At 50.3% G+C, this 21,339-nt stretch overlaps 1 protein-coding gene across 2 annotated transcripts in view; it reads right to left on the minus strand.

Moving 5' to 3' along the window:
- Nucleotides 1-233: 233 nt before the first annotated feature.
- The window catches only part of Rcd6 (Reduction in Cnn dots 6), a 96,810-nt gene continuing 75,704 nt past the window's right edge, over nt 234-21,339 (minus strand). Inside the window, exons 3-7 of one of the 2 annotated variants that reach the window (XM_077661615.1) lie at nt 15,865-15,953; nt 12,076-12,171; nt 10,843-10,902; nt 3,820-3,903; nt 234-3,241 (exon numbers count right to left, since the gene is read on the minus strand). In XM_077661615.1, the coding sequence (XP_077517741.1) occupies nt 2,456-3,241; nt 3,820-3,903; nt 10,843-10,902; nt 12,076-12,171; nt 15,865-15,953 (1,115 nt within the window). In that variant the 3' untranslated portion in view covers nt 234-2,455. Of the gene's footprint in view, nt 3,242-3,816; nt 3,904-10,842; nt 10,903-12,075; nt 12,172-15,864; nt 15,954-21,339 lie in introns of both variants that reach the window. The other variant, XM_077661614.1, reaches the window with a different exon arrangement.

Here is a 21,339-nt window from a genome sequence, read left to right on the forward strand (position 1 = left end):
GCTTTTTGAGCGACACGGGCCTCGACTCGCGATTGCGATGACATCGAAATGTGCGCGTACATATTCTCATCTCTTCACTAACCACACGGTCGCCAATCACACCCTCCTTCTTCTCCTCTTTCCCTTACCCAGTGCAGAGTATAGCAGGCCATTTCCGACAGACTCCTTCGGATCAATAAACTTATCTATCTACAGTTACCGTATATGTATACACGCACACAAAGGCGAAGAAATATGCGATGAGCGACATTTCTTTTTTATTCTGCAGAACAAAGGGTACAAAAAAATTCACATCCGTGGCTTCGATAAAGTCAATAATAAAACACAAGCTCAATGCACTTCAGTTGTGAAACGAACGGGGTAAAAGTGGCGCACGAAGCGTTGCTCACGACGCGATGGTCCGTGTATTATTACATAAATGCATCCTATAGATTCAACGTCACTCGGTTAATGGAACGTGCGATGGCGGCAAGTCAAAAGGCAAGTAAAAGGCATGTCGCGTGGTGTGCACATATGGCATTGCAACGCGCGGCTTCCATTTCTCGATGGCAAAATGAGGAGGGGGTGGGGGCAAACAAAAGGCAAGGGAGTTGACCAGAATAATATTCGACGGGCTGCACCAAACGAGCGTTGAAACGAAGACCGTAGTTGTTGGTTTACGCTATAGGTTGTTTAACATTCATTAGGGTTAACGTCGCAAAAGCAATGAAGGCGGGCCGTCAGTAAGATCAAACGCGTATGATCCTAGAATCTTAACCAGGATGGAATATGGTGTAATGTACCAGAATGGCGGGACATATACTGTAGCGAAGATAGGCGGGTGTGCTCTAAGGTGATGGAGATATAAGCGAGGTGCAGAAAATGCTCTCTGTAAATCTGCTATTGGTAAAAGTGAAGCTGCGCTTTGTTGAACGATACGCGTCCTTGGCACACACGCACAACACACACGGTTAAAAAAAATTAAAATTTTCCGGAACGCCGTCGATGGCGTCATGAACGAAGCCTGACATGCGACTGTGTTATATGTACAGGAGCGCGGAATATCTACACAAGACAAAATCGCCTTTTGTGCTAAGCGGCGCACGTTTCTGGAAGGTGCAGCCTCCTCTGCATGGCATGCATAACCGCGAAGGGACGGTGTGGCAAGTTTACACTGACGCTTTTCGGCAAAGCAGACTGCGTGACACATGCACCGGTTGTTTTTTCTTTGGATACGTACGCGCCACTGAAAGTCCTTGCCAAGGCCCCATCGCGCACTGCATAGTCCCACTAGATAGCACCTCCAGACAAGCATTACCAAAGCCACCTTTATTGCTCGGATGGGGACGGGATGTCGACGTCATTGCGGAACACGTTAGAGAGGTAAAACGCGAAATAAGTTACGAAGACGCCGTGGAAGATGAAAATTGGACAGCCTCGTCTTTGAGCCTATATATACTCATCGTAACACAGCACGGACAGCTGTTACCTCGTTTTCCAGCGCGCATTTCGCATATGAATTCAAAAAATCTGTAACTTCTACGTCGGCTGACTGGAAACGTCCATGCACCGCTGAACTGTGTTAAGAACTATCTAGCCTATATTTGCCCTTTGTTACTGGCCGTACTGGTCCAATGTACACGTTCAACACGTCTAACAGGCACGTGTCCCAGACGACTTGTAAAGGCTGAAAGTTTCAGTGTTCAAGAATTACATTTGGTGCTGCGTTAACTTATAGCTACCGTAACAAATAATCATAACTGCCAGTATAGTACTCCTGGACTGCACCGTCTTATATCTAGTTGAGCCGAGAACGTAGACCTTTAAGTTTGGCAACGTCGCATTTGTACCATCGATACGCCTACATAGAGACTTCACTTTGATGTGCAACCACGGCCTGCTGGCGTTTGCACACTAGCCTCGCCTATCGTTTGGCCAGAAAATAAAGCGATGCACGGGAACTCGAAGCCTCGCAGTCGTCGCTCCGAGCGCGTCCCGACGGGGCCCCCGGGCATGCAGGAGAAGAGGAAATGGCAGGATGTTCAGATCCCACGGTGGCAAAAAACCCTCGGGGCCATATCTGTCTACGTCATGAGCCGAAGCGCATCTCTGCCCGTGTGGCGCACTGCGAATACCACATTTCAAGAAAGAGGCGAGCTGCTTTATGGTGCGTAGTTCAGATCTTTCGTAATAACTGGAATAAGCTGTCTACCACACTCTGGAACAATGCATCATTGCTGTAACTGCACGTCTGTTTTTCTCGAGCACGAACGGATGGTTCGCGATTCACAATCAGGGAAGTCGGTATAGAACGCGCTTGGTCATGAAATTGCATTGGGAGGCGGGGACGTGAAAAGCGAAGAGTCTGACACAGTCACCAATCGTCAAACACCCGAGCGTACGATGCACCGCCAAGCACGACCGTCGCCGCAACGCTTCGGGTCACGGCGGCACGTCTCTGCGTCAGCTCGTCACATCAGAGCGCGATGTCCCTGATGCTGTGACTGGAGCTGGTGTCTGAGTCATTGCCTCGCACCACGGAGCCCGGCCTGTTGAGGTACTGGAAGGGCCTCTCGGGGAGCCTCTCCAGGGTGACGTCACCGAAGCCGCGCACGTCCAGCACCTCCCAGCGGTTGCGGCCGCCGCCCTGCCGCCGGAACTTGGGTCTGTCCAGGCTCTGCGTCGCATAGTCCACGGGGCCCGCACTGGGCAGCGGCGACGGCGACGCCGCCACGGCGCTGTGCGCCGTCGTCCAGGGTTCGCCCCGGTTCAACTCCGACGTGGAGCGGGACATGCTGCGGTAGCCGTTGAGAAGGCCTCCTCCACCGACGGGGCCTCCGCGGGCCACCAGGTCGGCGAAGGAGGAGGCGTCGAACTCCGACCGCGGGCTGGGGCCGGGCCAGAGGGCCGGGTTGGGCGCGTAGAAGTCGACGCCCGAAGGGCCCAGCACGCAGCCGTTGAGGCTCCCGTTGAAGGCGGCGTTGTAGACGCCCCCTCCGGGCTGCGGTCCTCCGCCCACGGCGCGCACCATGAGTCCTGAGACGGACGAGGTGCTCCGCTTGAGGGCCGAGTTGTGCGCCATGATGTACGTGGGCTCGCTGTCGGCGGCCGTCACGAACCGCGGCCTCGACGCCGACGACAGCGAGCCGCCGGCGCTGCCGTTGGCGCGGTGCGCGCCGGGGCTGGCGCTGCCCACGCCGTTGCTCGAGGGGCCCGCCGAGCCGTTGCTCTTGCTGGGCGCCAGGTCCCGGTACGAGGTGACCTGCAAGGGGTTCAGGATACAAACACCGCGCTAGAGCAGCGAGGATGTGCATGCCAGGCTTGACTGTCTACTATACTCAAACGGTTTTCTATTATGACCATAAAGCTTCACAAAGCGACGCGGGCGCACGATTAGCCTGGACGCATTATTTTTCTGGAAGACAGAGCTAACATTATGTATACAAGCTTTCAGCGTACTCAGAGCAAGTGGTTTTAAAGCGCCTGCTGTGTGCATCTATTTTAATCCGTTTCACCGCGAAAGCACGAACAGAAAGAGGAAAAAAAAAGGAGTCCGGAAAACGTTTACTATGAGTGTGTGGTACATATGCAAACTATGCAACGACACAATGCGCCTAGTAACGGGAGTAGTACGGAGCAGCGCGATCGTCCCAAAAGAAAAAAAGAAGGAATGTTTTGCTGGCGCTCTGGTTTGCGTTTGTGCTAATTTATACCTCCCCTTCACGGCACTGGCCATCACGCCTGTGGCTACGACGGTACAGCGACACATGCGCATGCACGCAGACGAAGACGCACTTAATGCAACGAGAGCGGAGGGAAAGAAGGAAGTGTTCCAACCACATTCAGGTTCTGCAGGCGGCGCATGACGGCTTTCTCCTGCTTCCACTGCGTGTACAGCGACTGGACGCATACGATGCACACCACCTGCGCCAACCAACGCCAACTGGTTAAGTGGGCGAAGTATGAACAGGGCGAGCAGAAAGGCAAAAACCGATCAGCACTTTCATTTGGTTCCATATTCTGACAAGCTGCCACGGAAAAAGCAGCGAATACAATTCGCAGAGCGACCATGCGACACTTGTACAATATACATACTGCAGTTTTATAGCTACAGATTATTATATCACTCATTTTATAGTGGCTGAGATTTCTCCGAATTGTATATACGACGTAGGCATCGTACGCAGTATCTCGCGAACAAAAACTACCGCCTTCAGCAGCTGGCCACTAGTCATGATGGGTCCTACTTTGCAATTTTCGAAAGAGAAAGAAGATTATACAGGATTGGGGAATGGACTTTCTCGAAAGAACGTCATTCGCCAAAGTGGGTATGCCAGAGGCCGCTGCTGGCAAAGGGGAAAGGGGGAAGGAGGGTTGAGGTAGTGCGCATGCTGTTGCGAGGTACAGGCTGCGGACTCCGTGAGGGTTAGGAATTGGGTCCTTATTTAGAGATTTTGACCCAAAAGAAGAAAACAGGGCCCCAGGGCCTTGGAAGCTACAGACTGGCTCCCCGAGCAGCCGCTCTATTCCGCTGCCGGAGGAAGACTCCCTTTGTCCGTTGACGGTCGCGTTTTCGAACGGCGTGGTCACGTGACCAAGCTGCGGGTTCCAAGAAGGAAGCGTCCCTGGTGGCCGAATCCAGGCCAACCCGAGTTCCGACGCGAGAGGAGTGGGGAATAGCCGTGCTTCGCGACCCTCATAAACATGTCAAGTCCGAGAGGGGCGCGTCTTCGGCCGAACATGAGCCCCGCGTCCGCGACGAGGCCGGCACCCTGCGGCGCCGAGGGTAGGCCGGAGCGTTCGCGGCACAAACAGTTTCCGGAGCTCGCGGGCCCACAGGCCAGCAGTGTCTTGCAACGCAACAATGCGAAAACTTGTTTGTCTGAAAAGCTCTTTAGAGTGGCGCTAAACTATAAATGCAAGTCAATAGCTTATAAACAGAGGTGGGCAACCTCATGAGGTCGACCTCAACCTCAAAATGACCCCAACCTCACGTCGTGAGGTGAGGTTGAGGTGAGGTCGGCGACGGCTCGAAATTTTGTGAGTGAGGTCAGCAAATCAGACCTCGACCTCAAGCGTGAGTTTGAGGTTGAGTGAGGCCGTCATTCAGTGAGATAGAAATTTTGAGGTCGAGGCTTTTTGCAGTTGCCACGTCTAACTCCGACGAGTGCCGCTTCCGAAGCTGAGTTGCAGGACACCGCCGCAATGTTCATGCAGTGACGACGCTTGGTGTTCGGTTTCCCTGTTTGGACAACCGGATGCCACAGTTCCTTCTTAGCTTCCGGTGCTCCGCCGTAATGTCCGTTCAGTCCGAGCCTACCGGAAGACGCACCTATCTGGTCTTCCCGGAAGGAGTGTTTGTCACAGCACGCCACTCTCCCTCCCCCTTGCCCTGCCGGCGTAGCACCCGGCTGCCTGCCGGTCGGCTCAAACTCCCGGGAGCGCGCAAAGCACCTAACTCACGTTGACCCGCGGTAGCTTTGTCTGATGCCGCAAACAAATTAGTCCAGTCCAATAAGCATGCAATAAATTCGTCGCAGCGCGGATGGCCCAAAGCAAGACTGCTTCGTGTTCATGCTCGTTGCCGGCGCTGACGTCATGGCTCTTGCCTTGCGGTCGAATAAGGGCGATCCTGCTGCACGTTACAAGCTGACTTAACAGAAACTGCAGTAGTCAGCACAGGCGAGAGAATGTGATTAAGGTGGTTCCTAACAATGACACCTGCTGATTTGATTTAAAGAGCACGACGCCAGAAAAACTTGCATAAAACCATCGAAGCTTTTGATCGGTGACTTCCCCTTTCGAATCTCACACTAATTATGTATATTCCCGTTCCATAATGCAAGCAGATACAAATATAATTTCGCTTTTTTATCCTTCCGAATAACCTCCCTTTGGTCTCCTGCTCCTTGTTCCTTCTCGGAAATTCGCTTATTATGCCGAAACACCACAACGCGAGGAGAACGCACCAGCATAGCGGTGTTGCAGCGGCGAAAAAATGCAAAACTATAATGAATGTATGATGATGTGGTAGCTGATTCCTTTTGCTTTTTTTATGAATATGTTTGTACGCTTCTAATAATTCTCTCTTTTTTTCTTTTCTCGTACGGGATCAGCTAGGTTGGCGGCCCGCCTTGCAGACGACCAGGCACTACACGTTATCTGTCGTTTCACTATTTTGCAGAGACCCATCGTTCATCTTAAACGGCTTCGCTGAATGATCGCGCGGTGCTTGTGGGTACAAAACTTCGAGGATGCTGGCGTACCATTGATTAGTTCAGTTTTGAAGGAAAACAAGTGATTGCCTTAAAGCAGCTTGTTTCAGACTGGTTGACGAAATGGTACCCAGAATTCTGTTAAGGCGTATGGGCACTTAGGCGGGTTTTTTTCCCCGGGGTATGGAGAGGAGTGGTGGGTGGGTTGGGGGGGGGGGGCTCGGTAAAGATTTCGCTGCGGGGAAATTTGAGCGGAGAGCCGTGGTGCTCTTGAAAGAGAGAGCGGTTCACGCTGCCCATTCTAGGCCAGTTGTTTTGACCCGTGTGATTTTAATAGTTGGCACAGTGTTCGACGAAGTAATCTAGCCGTTTTTTTTTTTAAATGCCGCGGGTTCACCGAATCATCGGATATTTCTCAGGATTTCGAAACCATTACCATCGCCACCTGGGTGGAAGTGGCGCAAGCGGGGGAGGGTCTTGACCTCCCAGGAACATCATCACCCTTAATTATTAGCTGCAGGTATTCCTGTTTTACCGCACAATAATTGTCTTCGGTTGCTAGGTAATGTACAATATTTAATCAATATTCTGGCAACATTTATTTTGGTAGCGGTACATCAGACTTCCCCGGGCTCATAAGGATACAATGTTAGCATCATCATCATTGCCATCATCTCGAGAGTCACAGGCATGTGTCGTTGCATGATATTAGCAGTATGTCATACATGAGAATTGGCGCTTTTACCTGCTGGACAATCCGAATGTTCTTGATGAGGGCCGAGTTTAGGGCACTCTTTGTAATGCGTCATGCGCGCATGTGTAGTAATGTGGGATCCATATGGATCTTGAAATGGGGTGGAAGGGGGTTGGAAGGGGGCCTGGTATGACGAGAAATTACATCGTTGTCACGTGAGTAGGTATAATGTCATATTACAGCGCCGTCACGTGACTAGATTTGATGGCACATTACATCGCTGTCACGTGGCCTGGTATGACGTGACACTCATATGATGTCATCACTAATAATACCAAGTAGTCTTAGTGGTACCAAATTATATTAATTAGCATCGATTAATTATGTGTCGTCATCATCATCGTCGTCTCGTGACATCGCATGACGCCGTTTCTTGAGGAAGCTTATTTGCGGGTATGACCTGGAAAGTGAGCCATCTAATGCTTTCGCAATAATAAAAGAAGCCGCTCGCTTCTACACACTGCAGACATAAATACAACGTGCCTCTGTTGGTGTACTACAGTCGTCGCAGCTTGTTAAGTGTTTTCGAAGGCAACATACAGGGGACTGAGAAGAGCATTCTCGCTATGCCGGATAGAGCTAGAAAATCGAAATATACTGATATGCATCTGCACAACCGCCGCATTGGAAAGCACATCGACGAGTATCGCGAATACCTCCCCCCTCCTCCCAATTTCTGGTAGATGGCGTAGAAGGGCTGTGTTTGTCAATTGCCGGTTCGTGCGTGAATGAGCGAGAGGCTTCCAATACGAACAAGTATGCACGAAGCAGGTTGCCAAGTACTGACACATATAAAGTACCCACCGACGTACCGGTGGTAACCGCGCATGGGACACACCTGCCCGCAGGTCATATACTCTCTGAGAGTTCATCCCAGATTATAAGCTTCTCCTATTGCGTGCATATCAATAGCGTCTGTAGACACCTTATTAAATAATATCATCATGATTTTGGCTTTCCTGTCTCACAGGATTTTCAGAATTGTTATTAACTGAGAAACTTCTTAATCGCTTCTTGTTTTGTTTTTCGTTAGTTTTCTGAGCTCCAGCAGCCTCACAATTTGAGGTGAGGTTGAGTGAGGTTGAGACTGAGTGAGGTCAGCAGTGGCCTCAGGAAAAGTGAGGTGAGGGCGCCTAAGGAGACCTCAACCTCAACTGATGATGTTCAGGTTGAGTGTGGTCGGCAAATTGTTTTTGAGGTTGAGGTGGGGTCCAGATTTCAGATGCCCCCCGGGTTCGAACCCGACCGCGGCGGCTGCGTTTTTATGGAGGAAAAACGCTAAGGCGCCCGTGTGCTGTGCGATGTCAGTGCACGTTAAAGATCCCCAGGTGGTCGAAATTATTCCGGAGCCCTCCACTACGGACCTATTTGTTCCTCTCTTCTTTCACTCCCTCCTTTATCCCTTCCCTTACGGCGCCGTTCAGGTGTCCAACGATATATGAGACAGATACTGCGCCATTTCCTTTCCACCAAAAACCAATTATTATTATTATTGAGGTCAGATGCCCACCTCTGCTTATAAATCATCACTCAGACGTGTTCTCGAGTATGTGTTTGTAGTGTGGTCTCCTCACCTCATCAGCAGCATCTGCAAATTAGAATGCGTTCAAAGAAAAGCTATTGGATTTATCTACAGCCCTTATACAGTCGTAGCTTTGTCCCTTTATCAATTGAGCAACTGTCACATCGACGCACGTGTGACCGTTTAGTCATGCTGCACACCATCGTACACGGATCGACTAGCATTCTCGAGCCTATCTCATTGGTCGCCCATACTGCGCGAGTTACCCGGCGGACTGGCGCACTAGCATAGTTCCATCCTTGGCATCCTTAAACTGTTTCCAACTTTTCCTCTCTCCTTTCCACAAAATTTAGAATTATGTAATGTCGAATTATGAAATAACTCAGATGGTGGTTCTCTGTGTTCACTGCACACCAATCAATTTCAGAAAAAGCTTTCTAACCAAGTTACTTAATGTTGCTGTTGTATTAACACGCCCTGTAGCCGCCCCTGCTATGTATCCAACAAAAGAGACAGATGTATTTGTAAGTCAATTAATTAATTGACACATTTGCAGTTGTGAACCGTTCAGCGGGCGAAAGGCCTGGGTGTTTTCTGGCCATTTTTTGTCAGGCAGAAAGAAAATGAGACAACCACCTGCAGTGCTTTCGAATTAAGCAGCCCCCCACCCCCCCCCCACCCCCACCCCACAAAAAAAAAGGTCAACACAAAACAAAGCATTGAAGTACTAAGCCCCAAATTACTAAAAGTGCTAAAGGGGTGGTTTGTGCTTTCGGGACTGGTTGCCATTAGTTGGGAGCCAGTGGCTGCCGCAACCACTATTTCCTAAGAAAAGCACCTATTACTGACCACGAAGGGGGATCAGCAGACGTTTGCACTCCCCACGGACCAACCGTTGGTCGCGAGGGCTATCTGGTGCGAAATGTCCCCTTTTACACAATTTGGAATGCACTAATGCGGACGTATTTTTGTTTAAAAAGAAAGGAACTCGATATCGAATATAAACTGATCAATTCCGTTGGATTTTCATCTTGGATATTAGCCTCTGCAAACTGTATAATCCTGCCTCTTTCTTCCTTGGAGTTTATTCGTAAATTATGCTATTACTGCTTTTTGTTGGCCATGTGTAAACTGTATTTCCTAGATTTTGTGCTTCGTTTCTTCTATTGCATTTCTGTTTGATAGCTTAAATTTGATCCAACCGTACGTTTCTCTTTATGCCATTAGTGATATGCCTGCCTCTACTCCCTCAGACAGGGTCTAAAACCCGTCGAGTAGCTACAACCAACATTTTCCTTGAATCCCCCATAAATTGTATACTTTTGGAAATAAAGGCAATTCGATTCGAATTCGATTCGAATTCGATTCATATAGCGTACCGCATCAGCCCGCAAGCGGTTGTCCAGCTGGATCCATGCAGCGCCTATGGCGAGCGCTTTCCCAGCTGTTTCTTGGGGGGGGGGGGGGGGCGGGGGGGGGGGGATTTCACGCTTTGCTGCGCCAATGAGGTCGCGCACAAGGACGCAGCCACGTGTGAAAACGGCCGCGCAGAGCGGAGAGAAGACGAATGGAGGAGCGGAGAACGGACTTCTGAGCAGCCCCGTCCCATCCTCCTCACTGCGAGGGCCGCAAATTACGCGCTGGAACCTCGTCCGCGCGCTAAGGGGTCGTTATGCCGTGCTCGCTCCCCAGTGGCGCTGTCGTCGCAGCAGCGAAGTGTTATTTTGGAGAAGGCGCTTGAGCGCGCGCTGATAGCGTCGCACGGTCGCTTTTGACGGCGGCCATTTATACTCCCAAACTCCGCGCAGTGTATAATACACGGGTGTACGCTCCTGCCGAGTCGCATCCAGCGAGGGTCTTCGGAGAAAAGGCGTTCGAAGACTGTACTCGGCCTGGAACAATGCGACAAGCAACACATACCACAGCCCCCGTTCAACATCCTAAGCTGCACTCCTTTACGTCAGTGCGATCAGATCTAAAGTCTTCAGCGGAAAATGTCGTGTGCTATCTTTTCTTTTTTTCTCGCTCGTCGAAAAGTGCTGACGGAACTCAAGGAGTAACTGTTTTTTGTACACTGTCCAGCCTTTTGGTGCCTGTAATGCTGGGCGGGTGTCAAACACCGTACTCAGGATATATAATTTAAAAAAAAAACTGATGGCATCCATGGCTTTGCATTTAGCTTCAGACACTTATCAGAGCACTCGGTTCTCTTAGCGCGTCGCACCTGCAACGACATAATGCCCCAGGTAGTCGCGCAGCTCGACGAGCTAACTGATGGGTTTTGCCGTAAAGAACGGCTTCAGACACACTTGGGAAGCGAGATGGACACTTAGGCAGAGAGAGAGAGGGCGTGAAAGTGGTGCTTCTCTTACGTTCATCACCGCCCGGGCAATGTAGAAGGCCAGCTCCGCGATGCCCTTGCTGTCGAGTTTCTGCGCAGACGGCACACAAAAGGATGACCGCTGAGTTCGGGGTCACCGCACGGTGAAGTGAAACTGAACGCCGCAAGGTGAGCGCGCTTGTTATGCACGGCGACAGAAAATTCGGTGGAAAGAGGCATAAAAAAGAAATCAGTTTGGCGCGTGGAGTCATTTCTTAGCGTTGCCAGTACTGTGGGAAGCACAGAAAATCGCGCAAGCAACCGAGTAGCCGGCGTAGATATGAGCAAGCTTAGATGCGTGGGCAGTTGAAGTTCAGCGAGCAGAACGTTTGCATTGTATGTAAATCATGCCCCATGACGCACAGTGAGAGAAACATTGAGGACAGTGAGAGCAGCCTCTCACACAGCTAGCGCCATCTTTTATTCTTTCCTCGCGCTTAGCTTTGCTAAGCGCGACCTCCAGGGCATAGCTGTCGCCGTGGAACGTTTTGTTATCTTTGCTTATCGGCAACAGCATCCAGCCGTATCGCTTTGTTTGCTTGTCCTGATTTTGAACGGCGGGTGAGTTCCACGCACTGCAATACCTGAAGCGAAATTATTGCGGACCCTTCAAGCACACAAACAAGTGGGGGGGGGGGGGGGGGGGGGGACTTCCCCTTCCCTTTTGTGGTATTGCTCTCGTCGGCCGGTCGTGCGCTGCCCAGCACCCCCCTCCCCCCACACACGCACACAAACGCGCACTTGTTTTAGAAAAGGTTGTGCAGGGCACCGCCACCCCCCCCCCCCTCCAAAAAAAAAAAAATCCTGGCTACATGTTTTGTTCAGAAGCAACGGGTACAACGCGTCTTTTGACAGCAGAGCAAGAGTACGTTTGTCAATAACTGCTTCAATGCTCCCTTGTTCTAAAAACATTTTAGGAGAGAGCTTGACAGAAGATATAATATGGCACTTTTGCCGTGAAATTTACTGCTGTAGAGCTTATAGCAGGCGCAATGCTCGAGAAGAAATATTAAAATTTAAGAAGATCGAAATGCTGAGTACAACCATGCGCACGTTACAACGGTGGTCTGTATACTCTGCTCGTCAAACGACACCACGCTGGCGTTGGCACTCGACAGGTGTGCACACACAAGGACACGCGCACAGGCACATAAAGGTACATACTGCACAGCAGTGGAGGCCCGTAGCGTGCATGCAGGCAGAGAAGGAGAGACAAGAGACTCACCCAGTACTGGAGGCTCATGAAGAGTGCCAGCCCGCACTCGGGAAAGAAGAACAGCACCGACACGAACAGCCAGCCCAGGAGGTAGTTGGACTTCCTCTGCAACCACACACCATGCGGCTCTTGATTGCCATCGCATGTAGCAACGCACTTTCTTTTTTATACATTTATATCGCCCGTAACTTACACCTGGCTGGCGGCAAGTAGTTTACCCCAAAGGAGGGGAGACATGACCTTCGACAAAACGGGGCCCACAGATTTCGCAGGTTTTCATAAGCTCTGACCATTACATAATTACGAGCTAAGGAGATTAAAGTTTCATTTAGGACGACAGCAGTTTGCGTGTGTGTGCGGGAGACAGTGGGTATCTCTCTGCTCCGCATTTGTGGAAACACACTGACATCCAGTCAGGCAGATGTAAGTGGGGTAGCGATGCCCCCTCCTCCATCTGGCGAGAAATTCTCAATAGAAAACCGCACTGGGCCGTATTTTTGCCAAGAAATGCATTATGCAAGACTACTAATACGGGTCACTGAGCCATCGCTGCAGGTAGCGATCCATATAGTCAGCACAGCGTCACTTAATTGTCACCGCTTTGAAAACTGCGTCGAGATCACAGTCCAACCACTGAACGACGCTGTCCTATACAGCTCTTGCAGCACAGGGCAGGAAGAGGCTATAGTTATAGTGCGACATCACTACTTTACGGGGTCGAACGCAACCATGAATCTTGTGGCTTGCAGGACCTTGAGGGTGCAGAAATAAATTAAATATTGCCGCGACTAGATTTCGAACTAGCAGCGGAGCGAACAGTTCAGCTTCGCTGGCCACTGCATGAAATCACTATGCTATTGTCGCAGCCGATCACGCCTCGTGTTAAACTACAAGCACTCTCGTGTTGTTGTTGCCTTCGTGACTCTCGCGCTGTGCATTGCACATCGTCGTCTTCATCAACTTTCATCTGCGGCGCGAACAGATCAGATCAATTCAACCTCGATCAGAGCTTAACCTGAGTCGAATATCGGCGCCACATGTGAGAAACCTGCTACAGTCCACTTAATTGCACTTAACTACAGAGACGTGCCGACGACCCAACAAAGCAAAACCATGAGCCAGCCAGGCTAAACACATGCTTTCGCACGTCTACGAGGTTTAACTACGTTAAAGACCTACCATATTTTTTTTTTTATTCTACTAGCCTCACTCTATACATTCCGCCTCTCCGTGCATACCTGCGCAAGCTCAATTCAACCTTTGTACTCCAGTCTTTGTGCAAACGCGGTCTCCCGCTAGAGTTTTCGCCACCTTTTGTCTTCGCACGAATCCATTCACCGATTCTCGTCAGCAAGCAGAGAGAACTATGGCTTCGTGAACACGAGTCACTTAGCTTTCAGAAGCACGCAACCATTCTTTTTTCTCTCCCTAGCCAGTGCGCCGTGCGAACCTGCGCACGCACGAGCAATGGACGGCTGAGGACGTCGTGACGCGGCGTGCAAAGTCGACCAGCGCGCGGAATCGTCTCTCTCGCGGCGCTGACCAAGACGCGCGCGCAGAATTTGCAAATGGCCCGCTCAAACGCGCCGGGTCCGTTCGCGATGTTGACCCCCGCCTCCCCCCGCGCTCTCTATTTCTCTCTCCCTCGGCATTCTTCGAGTACGCAAGTCTGCCTTCCTCGTGTCGTCTTCCCGACAGCGAGTGCAGTTGGGGGCCCACAACAACACGTAGCAGCTGAGAGCACACAAACGAAGGGACCGTGAGAATTACGACCAGCCAACGGGCAACCCATTTATGCTGGCGTCCGCAACGTGCGCGCATGTGCTCTCTCTCTCTCTCTCTCACACACACACACACACACACACACACACACACACACACACACACACACACACACACACACACACACACACACACACACACACACACACACACACACACACACACACACACACACACACACACACACACACACACAAGTATGCACGTGCACATACGCACTGTTACGAATCCCCTCACAAATGCATACCCTCACACGCACATCACAAACACAACCTTCGCCCGCACACATACACACGCAGTCCCACATACGTTCACACATACGTACTAACACACACACACATGCACAGGCATGGAAGCACACACACTGCACACACTCCCATGCACTGGCACACACACGCTCTCCATCATCTTACGAAAGCGCACGAACGCACGCGCACACCTTTCTCCCTCTCCGCCCGACAGGCGGTCCTCCGGCAAAACAACGCCGTAGCGCCGAGTGTGCAGGAGGCATGGGGGCTTCTCTCCGACGCGCACAGATTGCGTGAAGCGCGTCTGTGGCGGCGTGTAGTTCGGCGGACGTTGCGCGGCGCCCGTTTCGCGCATCCTCTTCCTCGCGCCATTGCGCCGCCCTCCTTCCTTTCGCTCTCCTGTACCTTTTGCTTATTTCCTCTTTTGCATCCTCTTCGCACGTTCCGTTCCTTCTCCAAACCGCAGTAGTAGGGAAATTGCCGCCGCGGAGTTTCAGGAAACGCGCCTGCCGATAGGATTACACGCGCGTCGGCAACTTCGAACGCGTTTCTTTCTTTCTCGCGGAATTTGCGTACCGCACGCGTGTCTGCGCATACGTGCTCGCCGCCCCGAGCCTTTACGCGTGCGACCGGTTCGTTTTCGCGCTTAGCCGTCTTTTTCACCGTCTGCCACTTTTTCTGATCGCCTAATGCGGAAAGAATGCGATTAGCTACTGTTAGAGCCGGACACTCGTAGTGTCGTGAAGTCTCGTTTCCGCCGCTGTGGCGAGCGGGATGAGGTGCAACTTCCATTTGCACTCTCACAGCCACATCCAACTCGAGACGTTTAATCAACTCACTCTTCCTTAGCGCTACTGGTAGACAGCGGCTACTCACTCGGTCGTGTATCCGATGTGCTATCATCCAATACAGTTCACAAGTGGTGCGTTAAAAGACTAACAAGCATTCAATACTATACCTTCTTATCTATTAATGGCAATGAATTGCTTTGTCGTCCCTCATTTTATGCATGGTCAGAATGGTGAGTGGAATTTCGCGGTCCAAAGCGTACACACCACAAAGCTCACAAACAGGTGTCACAGTAGGGGCGAAAGTCGTTCACCAATTCACCGTCGCGCACTGCTCTCACTATGCTCCCTATCGGCCAGACATTCTCCTGGTAAAAACGTGGCGCAATAAGTGACAGTGAAGCGCAGAAAGCCACGCGTACAAATCCGATGCCAAAGTCAGCATCATTTCTTCCGCACGCACACACATTGGCGCGGCTCGAATCCAGCTCCGCACTGGTCTTTTCTCGTATATTAATGCATTTATGACGAAGCACCTGATATCGGCTTCGGAAAAAAGTTCCAGCGTAGTTTCCGGCGCCAACTTCGCCGCGCTTTCGCCAAGATGTCCGACGGAGATTGTCGAGACTGGGGGCCGAAAGCATTTGACGTTAAAAAAAAATTTAAAAAAGCGGTATCTGTTTCTCGAAATCCTGTGAAACCAAGAGAAAACTTAAAAACACTTCGAAAGCTGGAATACTGTTTAAAACGGAAAAAAGTGAACAGAAAACCGCATCGCAGGCTGCGCAAGGCCTGCACACCACAAACTCTTTCTGTGCGTTATCGAAGTTGTTGAGCAAGGCGCGCACTAGTTGTAGCAGGTCGCGAGGCGACAGGCGATGCTGCTCCGACGTGCGGCCGATAGTTCGCAGCACACTCGAGCGATGCGACAGTCGCTCGCAGCAGCTGCGTCTGTATCGGAGGCGTGGTGTTCTGCTTACCAGGAAGAGGCCCGCCAGCAGGAACAGGGAGACCAGGAAGATGGAGAAGTAGCCGGCGGCCAACACGTACGCCGGAACGGGCAGTTGCACTGAGCGCCACCATGCGAGGAAAGGGAGAGAGCAGAATGCGGTTAGCACAGGTTTACGACTAAGTATGACACACCAGCTGAGGTTTTTGCGCGCTACACACGGACACAGTGCGAAGAATGACCCTGCTTCCGTCTTTTGATTACCGTAGGTCATCTAAAGATTGCTAGGCCACTGGGTTAGCCGCTTTGTGGTGTATGGAAAGTTTTAGTTGCACCACTCACACCACGAAGCCCCCGAAGGGGCAAGGAAGATTTTTTTGTTGTGTATGGTTTTATGGTACATAGGCAAATAAGGCCATCGTGCGCCAAACACAAGGTACATGAATAGTTCTTTGCCGGATTCTTTAGAAATGTGAAAAATCATCGGTGGTGTAAAGGGCCCAAATCGTTAGCGCTACCTAGTGAACACAAAGAAAAGAAATTTTAGAAATGGCTACTAGTAAAAGCTTTAAACAGGGTCGGGTAGGGCAAAGGAAGAAAGTTGTCCTTACCCTCCAGACATTTGGAGCGCTGGGGATGCCACATGAGGCGCAGGGCGTAGCCCATATGCAAACCCAGTGAGTGGCCAGAGAGCGTTCGTAAACGTACAGCCTTTGTCAAAAGTATAGAGGCCAAGTAGCTTGCTTCTGGCCCATGCTGTGTGGCTCGTTATTCATCGCCAGCGTTCCAAATGACTTAAAGAAGAAACTCTCCTCCTCACCCTTCCAAAAGCAAGTGGTTACCCCCCCCCCTCCCCCCTACACGGCTTTGAAGCAGACCACTTGGCCTGTTTACTTCTGACGAAGGCTGTACGCACACACCCATATACATGCGTCCACAGTGTCACATTCATTCGCCGATTAGCACACATTCTTGACCAGCAACGAGTAGCGGCCATGTGTAGCAGGAATAGATGTAGAAAGACAGGTGCTCGCTTTCGCAACAGCAGATTTTCAAAACTTGCAGTTTTGCTCGTCACACTAGTCTGTAAGCTGCGTTATGGGCAAAGCAGTTGTTTAATTAAATGCCGTTGAGTAAATTGGCCGAGAGAGACTGGTCCAATCATCGACGCTGTTTTGTGGCACGCGTGCAACAAGGCGCAAATGTCTGCCTACGGGCGGCGCTGGTTATGAATTGTGGTTTTCCTCAGGTTAATTTGTGGTTAACCTCCTTGTACCCGCTGACAGGTGCAATCAGATTAACGACGACGTCATGACAGTCGGTCGACATCATTCGGCTGGAGGGCCTACTATAGGCGGGGCATAAGCCGCTTAGTTATCGATCCGACTATCGAAGATTGGAAAGCACGCGAAGATAATGCAAAGCGCTGACGCGTAGCGCACATCGGCGTATTATAAGATATTTACAAAGTGGCTATTAATGAGCAATCTGTTTGCCAACTGAGGTCAATTATTCGAGCAACTGTGCAAACAGTTTATTCGCTAGTCTAGTGCGCCACAAGATCACTGCGCTGGGTATAAAGCGTGGCGCTTTGATGTTTTTACAGCATGCAATTTTGTGCCGTCGCATGCATGACCTGTTCTCACATGCATCGCAGCTTCACACACATATCGCGTAGGCCTCGATCAACAACTGGAAAAGGAAAAGCATTTATGTCGTTTGTTTCGAGTTCTCTTATTCCAACAACGTATAACATGTAGTAATTATTTTCCTTTCTTCAGTACAAGTTATTTTTAGTTCCTTACTATCTTCGTTTTCTTAGTTTTTTAACTGTCACGGACATATGCAGTTTTTTTTTTCCTCATGACTTGATTTTTGGTAGAAAAACGCCATAGATTAAGTGCCCCCGATGCTACTGCGGTGAGTGACTGGAATTTATTTGTCCAAGACGTCGGACGCCGCATAGAGTATTCGACACCCTATCCCAAAAATTCTGACTTAAGCGCATCCTTCCCGTTCTTTTCGGTTTATTCTGAATACTATTTTTTCAATTCTTGTCCCGCCTCCCCTTTACCTTTTCATGAACGTTTCGGGAGACCTCCGCTACGGCTTCTCTCATAGCTCATGTGTCGCTTCGGGACGTTAAACCATACAATTCACTTTTTTTATTCCTTTTTAGTCTCCTGTCAACCAATCTGTACCCCTATAGTCTCCCTTTCCCTGGGGTGCGAGGTATACGGCCCTTGAACAATGAGACAGATATAACGTCCTTCTCACGCCGATTTTCGGCAAGAACTACGAATACACTGGGTTGTTATTGCTGTGTCATTAAATGTTTATGCTGGTGTTGTATTGATGTTTAGTAATTGTTATTGCGGTTATTGTTTGTTATTTCGCTGTAATTGCCGTTTATTTCTTGAATAGCTAATGCTTACAAGAACATCTACTTTGTAACAAGAGGTCCCACTATACAGCTTTCCGCTTCGGGACCTCTTTCCGTAATACACGCACTGATGCATTGTATTCACTGACCATAAACTTGAAGTACCCGGGTACTTCGAAGTAGTACTCAAAGTACCACTGTTTCAGTTGTATTTGGTTATCACTGCTTCGCATCTCCGCGCTTGATTTTAGCTGGCTTTTGTTCGTATACTTTCAATTTATGTCTTCGAATGTTTTATTTCTTTACTTCCTTTTTGTATCAACTTCATGCTCCTTACGTGTGTTTGTCTTGTAACACGTCCGTTGTACCGTTAGTATGGTGTTTAATTTTTGTACATTGTACATTCCTTTTCTCTGTTATGCCGCCTGCCCCTATGCTCTATGGGGTCTGTGAGAAAAAATAATAAAATACGCACACATTTGCAAAAGGCGTGTCACAAGCCGAAATCACACGATGAAGCACTATCAAGTATAATAGAGAGAGACGGGCTAATTGGTGACTATTAGTAGAGTGCATCTTGAAACCGCGCAAAAAAAAAAGACAAGGGGCGACAACAGGACGCGACAAGGACAACAAACAGGACGCGCTCTGTCCTGTTGGTTTCTTCCTCGTCCCTCGTCGTTTTTTGCGCGGTTTCAAGATGCACTATCGGCAGCGACTCCTCGTGCACTCCCTTATTCACGCGACGTTCAACGAGCAGCGATTGATTGGAAAACGTTTATTGTCAGCACTGAACCCTAGTGGGCACTATACGTATTGCTCCGGTGACCGGCGGCCTCACGAACGCGCACGCCTAGAAGGGCACTCGCTGACACTTTCACGAAGCGCCCGCAGCGCCATCTACGCGCCCACGGCTTGCAAGCAGTACCATGCACCAACTGGCCCAACAAGCTACGCTTCTTCAATACTGTGCCGTCCAAGGCCGCTGACTCGACAATCAATGCAGTGAGCAGTCATTACAAGTCACACCAGCAATCAGACAATTAACCAATTCAAGAGTTAAGTCAAGGAACACTCAGACAATGTCGATGGATGTTTCCGTGTGAAGGGATCCAGCTGTAGGGTGGGGAGCGGACGAATTTGAGGACTCTACTTATGTGATACAGCTGCACCGCACCCGTGTTTTCCTGCCCTAGAATAAATCTGGACAGGAGCGGTTTATTTTGTCCGCGCCAGTTTCGGACGGGGCTGCAGGTCATTTGATGTTTTTCTGACTGTTCGCGATACGGGCCTTGTATCTCAGGGGACCTTCATGTCAGCGGCGCAATTCAGCGCGCTGACAAGCACTGTTCCGTCGAGAGACGCCATTTTATTGTCAAAGGTTGCGTCGAGCAAGACGGTATGGGAATGAACCTTCTGAATTTCTACTACCTGAAATAAGACTTCTATGCCTGACATCTGTATCACAGCATCTTGTGCCCGGACAGCCTGAAATGTGGTCTTTCGGAACAACACTGCGCCGTAGCAAAACCGAGCCGGTGAAACAGAGTGCCGCAGTTTTCAACCTAAAAGGCGCAGCACAACATCGAGGGTCTCGGCCTACCTGCATTCTACCTGCCGCGAAGCAGCCGAGCGGCTTCCGGCCTTCGCGTCGATGGTGCGGGAAACAGCTGCTCTCATACGGGGAACTGCAGCGGAATGCTCCAATGGGCGCGTGCGTGCGCTCCTTCGTTCTGTTTTGCGCGCCGGGCAGCAACAGGTTCCCCGGGATTGCTCCGCAGCAGCGGGCAACGTCGTGACAGAGGCGCGGGGAAAGCCGCCAGCCGCGTCACACAGGCGCTACCTCCTGTGAGCTTCTAACATTACGGATGAGCTCATTTTGAACTGTTTTTTTTTGTTAATGCGAAAAGCCGGCAGCATGTGCGTGTGTGTGTGCGTGTGCGCGTGTGTGTGTGTGTGTGTGTGTGTGTGTGTGTGTGTGTGTGTGTGTGTGTGTGTGTGTGTGTGTGTGTGTGTGTGTGTGTGTGTGTGTGTGTGTGTGTGTGTGTGTGTGTGTGTGTGTGTGTGCTCGTGCGTGCGTGCGTACTCGTAGATGGTAGAGAAAATCCCAGCAGATACAGCGTGATTAAGTGACGCAAATATCAAGACAACTACGTGTATACGTGTCGTTTTATTTTTCACTGCTTGTTTCCTGCCTTTCAAAATGCAGCTGAATTTGTATTATACATCATCTGTGCACTCATATTGTTTTTTTTCTTTTCCCCCTACACTAATGCCGACAAGGGCGCTGTAGGTATGTAAATAAATAAATAAAAAATAAATAAACTGCAAGAAAAATAAGGCAATGTCATCAAGCAGCCGCATGACGCACACAGCAAGCCGATCACCGCCATTTCAGACAATCACACCCATGCATGCCGTTCGTCTATATACTATATACGTCCCACCGCCCGACCTCAATGTGGCGCCAGTTATCCCGACAGCATCAGTGCTACCAAAATTGTGACGCAACCGTCTGTCGTACAGCGTTCAGGGTGCTGTCGTATACGCTCGTACGTGTATGGTGTGCGTGTGTGCCAGTGCACTCAGGGAGAGTAATGCTTTTGCATTCCCACACGTTAGCAGCGTTAGGTCTCTGCAATTTTTTTTTGCACATTGAGGTCACTTCGACACTGTCTGTTTATTCAAAAGCTTGCAACGAAGCCATCGCAGCCTCGTTTTTACGACTATCAGGCTTGTAGCTGCCGGATGTAAAAAAAAAAAAATAATTGAACACACCTGCGAAAGGTTAACTACTGCGGCATTTTACCCGTGCCCTGCTTATGACCATGTCTAATCACAAGACACTTAATGGGTGCTTAGAAGTCGCATCCTGTATGCATCCTTGACTTTTCTCCGCCCAGGGCTGTAAGCGCCATCCGCGCCCTGTTATGGCGTAAGTGAACTCTACCGTGCACACTTGCCCGGCGATAGAAACATGTTATCTGTATATAGACCACAAGGACACTGACAAACGGGGGAGAGGCGGCTTCCAAGAGTGCGACACGTGATCCAGAGTTAGCACTGGCAATGCGTGTTCCCCATAGAGGAGGCGGTGCGGCACTTCGATCGCCGAGATTTTTT

This window comes from Amblyomma americanum, chromosome 4, assembly GCF_052857255.1.
Source record: "Amblyomma americanum isolate KBUSLIRL-KWMA chromosome 4, ASM5285725v1, whole genome shotgun sequence".
NCBI lineage: Eukaryota > Metazoa > Arthropoda > Arachnida > Ixodida > Ixodidae > Amblyomma > Amblyomma americanum.